Source organism: Mustelus asterias, chromosome 19 (assembly GCF_964213995.1).
Source record: "Mustelus asterias chromosome 19, sMusAst1.hap1.1, whole genome shotgun sequence".
Taxonomy (NCBI): Eukaryota; Metazoa; Chordata; class Chondrichthyes; order Carcharhiniformes; family Triakidae; genus Mustelus; species Mustelus asterias.
In genome coordinates, this window is record NC_135819.1 from 34,667,664 (window position 1) to 34,673,663 (window position 6,000).

Genomic DNA, 6,000 nt, shown 5'->3' on the forward strand with positions numbered 1-6,000 from the left:
TGACCCGAACCAAAATAAATCCATTCCGCATCCAAAAAATAGCACTCCAAATGAAAAGCCCTCCCTCGTATTGACTCCAATTCAGGTCAGAAGCACCAACATCATCTGACAATTTATTACCTCCTCCCACCCATTCAGAAATTCCAGTCAATTAGCATTGGGGACAATAACAGGTCCCAAATTTGTACAATACCATAGTGGGCAGAAAAGAGATGTATTAATGCATCTTTTTGCCCTAAAGGTCTTTATGTACTTGTGAATACAATACATATCAATGTAAAAAGCTTAAGAAGAAGGTTAAGCACAGAATCTCCATTTAATTTATTGTGGCCTAAGCAGTTGATGGGAACGTCTCGTGGTGTTTGCTGATCCCAAGGTCTTCCTTGGGCTGTACTTTAAGTTTCAGGAATATTCAAAACAACAGAAATTCAAAACAGATTTACAGATCCTGTGAATTCAATGGGGCGGCACGGTGGCACAGTGGTTAGCACTGTTGCCTTATAGCACCAGGGACCCGGGTTCGATTCCCAGTTTGGGTCACTGTCTGTGTGGAGTTTGCACATTCGCCCCGTGTCTGCGTGAGTTTCCTCCGGGTGCTCCGGTTTCCTCCCACAGTCATGTGGATCAGCCATCCAAAAAATAGATCAGCCAAGATCTTATTGAATGGCGGGGCAGGCTCGAGGGGCTAGATGGCCTACTCCTGCTCCTCTTTCTTATGTTCTTAGTCCAAAGATTGACCATGCCAAATTGCGCGTGTGTCTGTGATGTAGTGCCCCACAAGCCATAAGCCCCAGGTGACAGACTAGTGACCTGTTCCAGGAATAATTAGCTGCAGAAATAGATGGAAATCAGGGGGGGAGGGTTGAGAGAGAGAGAAAGATGGATTTGATATGCCAATCACAGCACAGCAGCAATCAACTCTAGAGAATATTTAAATAGATTGGAAAACAGTACGGCACATAAGAACATAAGAAATAGGAGCAGGAGTAGGCCATCTAGCCCCTCGAGCCTGCCCCGCCATTCAATAAGATCATGGCTGATCTGACGTGGATCAGTACCACTTACCCGCCTGATCCCCATAACCCTTAATTCCCTTACCGATCAGGAATCCATCCATCCCGCTTTAAACATATTCAGCGAAGTAGCCTCCACCACCTCAGTGGGCAGAGAATTCCAGAGATTCACCACCCTCTGGGAGAAGAAGTTCCTCCTCAACTCTGTCTTAAACCGGCCCCCCTTTATTTTGAGGCTGTGTCCTCTAGTTTTAACTTCCTTACTAAGTGGAAAGAATCTCTCCGCCTCCACCCTATCCAGCCCCCGCATTATCTTATAAGTCTCCATAAGATCCCCCCTCATCCTTCTAAACTCCAACGAGTACAAACCCAATCTCCTCAGCCTCTCCTCATAATCCAAACCCCTCATCTCCGGTATCAACCTGGTGAACCTTCTCTGCACTCCCTCCAATGCCAATATATCCTTCCTCATATAAGGGGACCAATACTGCACACAGTATTCCAGCTGCGGCCTCACCAATGCCCTGTACAGGTGCATCAAGACATCCCTGCTTTTATATTCTATCCCCCTCGCGATATAGGCCAACATCCCATTTGCCTTCTTGATCACCTGTTGTACCTGCAGACTGGGCTTTTGCGTCTCATGCACAAGGACCCCCAGGTCCCTTTGCACGGTAGCATGTTTTAATTTGTTTCCATTGAGATAGTAATCCCATTTGTTATTATTTCCTCCAAAGTGTATAACCTCGCATTTATCAACGTTATACTCCATTTGCCATATCCTCGCCCACTCACTCAGCCTGTCCAAATCTCTCTGCAGATCTTCTCCGTCCTCCATACGATTCACTTTTCCACTTATCTTTGTGTCGTCTGCAAACTTCGTTACCCTACACTCCGTCCCCTCCTCCAGATCATCTATATAAATGGTAAATAGTTGCGGCCCGAGTACCGATCCCTGCGGCACGCCACTAGTTACCTTCCTCCAACCGGAAAAACACCCATTTATTCCGACTCTTTGCTTCCTGTCGGATAGCCAGTCCCCAATCCACTTTAACACACTACCCCCAACTCCGTGTACCCTAATCTTCTTCAGCAGCCTTTTATGGGGCACCTTATCAAACGCCTTTTGGAAATCCAAAAACACCTCATCCACCGGCTCTCCTCCATCAACCGCCCTAGTCACATCTTCATAAAAATCCAACATGTTCGTCAAGCACGACTTTCCCCTCATGAATCCATGCTGCGTCTGATTGATCGAACCATTTCTATCCAGATGCCCTGCTATCTCCTCTTTAATAATGGATTCCAGCATTTTCCCTACTACAGACGTTAAGCTGACCGGCCTATAGTTACCCGCCTTTTGTCTCCTTCCTTTTTTAAACAGCGGCGTAACATTAGCCGTTTTCCAATCAACCGGCACTACCCCAGAATGCAACGAGTTTTGATAAATAATCACTAACGCATCCACTATTACCTCTGACATTTCTTTCAATACCCTGGGACGCATTCCATCCGGACCCGGGGACTTGTCCACCTTCAGTCCCATTAGTCTACCCAGCACTGCCTCTCTGGTAACATTAATTGTATTAAGTATTTCTCCTGCTGCCAACCCTCTATCGTTAATATTTGGCAAACTATTTGTGTCCTCCACCGTGAAGGCCGACACAAAAAACTTATTTAAAGACTCAGCCATATCCTCATTTGCCACTATTACCTCCCCCCTCTCGTCCTCCAAGGGTCCAACATTCACTCTGCACAAAGCAGAGAAAGTTATGCTCAAATTATGTGATCCAATAGCCAGACCAAAATTAATTATAGGATCCATCTTGGGTTAATGAGATGCAAGGGGTATATTCAAATACTGGGGACAATTCAGAAAAGAGTCAGGTGGCTAATCAAAATGATTTGGGAGTCTTGGTAGACATAACTTGACATCCAACAAGTCCAGCTATCATTGTTTAAGTATGAGTAAAGTCTAAAGACAGGGGGAACCTAAGACATTATTTTGAATTCATTCATGGGACGTGGCTGTCACTAGCTGATCCAGCATTTATTGCCTATCCCTAATTGCCCTTCAACAGAGTCACTTGCTAAGCTATTTTAGAGTACATTTCAAAAGTCAACCATGTTGCTGTGGCTCTGGAGTCACTTGTAGGCCAGTCCGGGTAAGGACGGTAGATTTCCTTCCCTAAAGGACATTAGTGAACCAGATTTCCAACAATCAACAATGGTCATCATTAGACTTTTAATTCCAGATTTTTATTGAATTTGAATTTCACCATCTGCCGTGACGGGGATTCGAACCCTGGTCATCACAGCGTTACCCTGGGTCACTGGATTACTCGTCCAGTGACAATATCACTATCCACTGCCCTCTCCTTAAAACGTCATCTTATAAAAGGCAGGAAATGCTATTCAAAAGATAACTCCAGAATATTACTTCAACTAAAGAGTGGGTTTAGAGCAATGGAACTCAGATTTAAACTAGTCGAAGACAAATTTAGGACTGAAAGTTCACTGCACAATGTGATAAATATCTGTTTTTGTGGGAGAAGACTTGGAGTTATTTGACAACCAGTGGAATGTCATAATGGAAGGATGTCAGGCCCTTCCTAGATGGTTGAACAAAGGGAGGTCTCACTCCCATTTATCCTATGATCTTTTGAAGCTCAAACACAGGGCAGGCAATGGCCTAGTGGTATCATCGCAAGACTATTAATGCAGAAACTCAGCTAATGTTCTGGGAACCTGGATTCGAATCCTGCTACAGCAGATGGTGGAATTTAAATTCAATGAAAAAAAAGTCTGGAATTAAGAATCTACTGATGACAATGAAACCATTGTTGAAAAAAAAGCCCATCAGTTTCATTGATGCCTTTTAGGGAAGGAAATCTGCCATCCTTACCTGGTTTGGCCTACATGTGACTCCAGGCCCACAGTGATGCGGTTGACTTTTAACTGCCCTCTGAAATGGCCTAGCAAGCCAATCCATTTCAAGGGTAATTAAAGTTTATTTATTAGTGTCACAAGTAGGCTTACATTAACACTGCACATTAACACTGCAATGAAGGTTCTGTGAAAATCCCCTCGTCGCCACACTCCGACGCCTGTTCGGGTACACTGAGGGAGAATTTAGCATGGTCAATGCACCTAACCAGCACATCTTTGGACTGTGGGAGGAAACCGGAGCACTTGGAGGAAACCCACGCAGACACGGGGAGAATGTGCAAACTCCACACAGGCAGTGACCCAAGCCGGGAATCGAACCAGGGTCCCTGGCGCTGTGAGGCAGCAGTGCTAACCACTGATGGTCAATAAATGCTGATCAGCCAGCGATGCCCATGTCCCACAAATGAATAATAATAAAAAAGTAAAACAAATCCTTCCTATTGGACACCACTAGGGATCTGGGTCATCACTAGATTACCTTTAAGTTATGAAAACACGAGTGGCTTTTCTCAATCGTTGAAGATTCAGGATGATGTGGCGCACTCTGCATCAGTGTTGTCTCATCAACACATGATTCCTTCTCCACCGCTGAAGCTTCAGGATAACGTGTCGCGTCCTCTATCACTGACGGCTCGGATTGATGTGATGTATCCTCCATCAGTGAAGCTTCCGGATGAAGTGGAGCACTCTCCTCCATTGGTGGTAACACCAAATGATCTGACGTTTCTTCCGTCGGTGAAAGTTCTGAACAATGTTCGGCGTTCTCCGTCTGGGGAAGCTTTAGACGATGCGAAGCCATCTCCTCCTTCAGCGAAGGTTCAGTTTGAGCTGGAGTAACTAGCGATTCTGTCCGTGCGTTTTCTAATCTCTGCAATGAAGAGCTCTCAACAGCACAGCTGAACTAAAACGATAGAAAGCATTGCACCGTGGCGGGGGGAACAAAGTGTGAATTCAATAAACAATTGAATTAACCAATGACAATTGCAAACAGGAGATAAATTGGGTCTCCTAACTCAGCTGAGTTTACGTGGTCCTGAGAGAGAGAATGGTGAGATCTGACTATAAAGCAGAATGCTGAAGAATCTCTGTGGAGACTTTGCAATTTTTTTTCATCATTACTGATTAACAAACGGCAAACAATGAGTCCAGTATTTGCTTCCTTAGGACTACATTCACACTTGGATTGAATCCCAAAAAATACAATAGTAGCAACACGAAATCAGAAGAAGAGAAGTATAACTGTAAATGCTAGAAATCTGAAACACAGGCAGAAAATGTTTGAACTGCAGAGGATCTGGAGACAATACAAAAGGCTGGTTATTGCTTCACTGGATAGTCCTAAGGATCGCAGAGACTCTGTAAACCTGCCCTCTTTCTTCTCCATATGGACACAGGCAGACCCCACTATGCACTTGTCGGATATTTTGTTTCTCTTCCAGCAGCAAGCACTGATTGCCTGAGCCTGTTCACGCCTGAAGTTATCGCTTTTGCTGAGTCGCAGAAGTGTTGAATTTTATGAATGTGCGCTATTGTCCTTGGCTGCAGGGAGCGTGTATCAAGAAGCCAAGGGCTGGCTTACTGCTTTGTGTTGCAATGGAGAAAATTGCACTTGAAGTGTGCATGAAATTGCGCTTGCTAAAGTAAAGTTAAAAGTTTATTTATTTGTCACAAGTAAGGCTTATGTTAACACTGCAATGAAGTTACTGTGAAATTCCCCTAGTCGCCACACTCCGGTGCCTGTTCAGGTCAATGCACCTAACCAGCACGTCTTTCAGACTGTGGGAGGATACCAGAGCACCTGGAGGAAACCCACGCAGACACGGGGAGAACATGCAAACTCCACACAGACAGTGACCCAAGGCGGGAATTGAACTCGGGTCCCTGGCGTTGTGAGGCTGCAGTGCTAACCACTGTGCCATCGTGCCACCTAGGTTAGGCTTTGAGCTTCCACTAAAATTAATTTGCATAACATCAAACTTTCTATGAACCACTGCAATCAGGCAACATGATAGGAGGGAATCATTTTCTTTTCCTATTC

The 6,000-nt window shown here is 44.9% G+C and overlaps 1 protein-coding gene across 1 annotated transcript in view; it reads right to left on the reverse strand.

Moving 5' to 3' along the window:
- The window catches only part of LOC144507478 (solute carrier organic anion transporter family member 1C1-like), a 59,812-nt gene extending 54,802 nt beyond the window's left edge, over positions 1–5,010 (reverse strand). The window contains exon 1 of the mRNA XM_078234603.1: positions 4,441–5,010. Coding sequence (XP_078090729.1) covers positions 4,441–4,761 — 321 coding nt within the window. The 5' untranslated portion in view covers positions 4,762–5,010. The remainder of the gene's footprint in view (positions 1–4,440) is intronic.
- Positions 5,011–6,000: the final 990 nt, after the last annotated feature.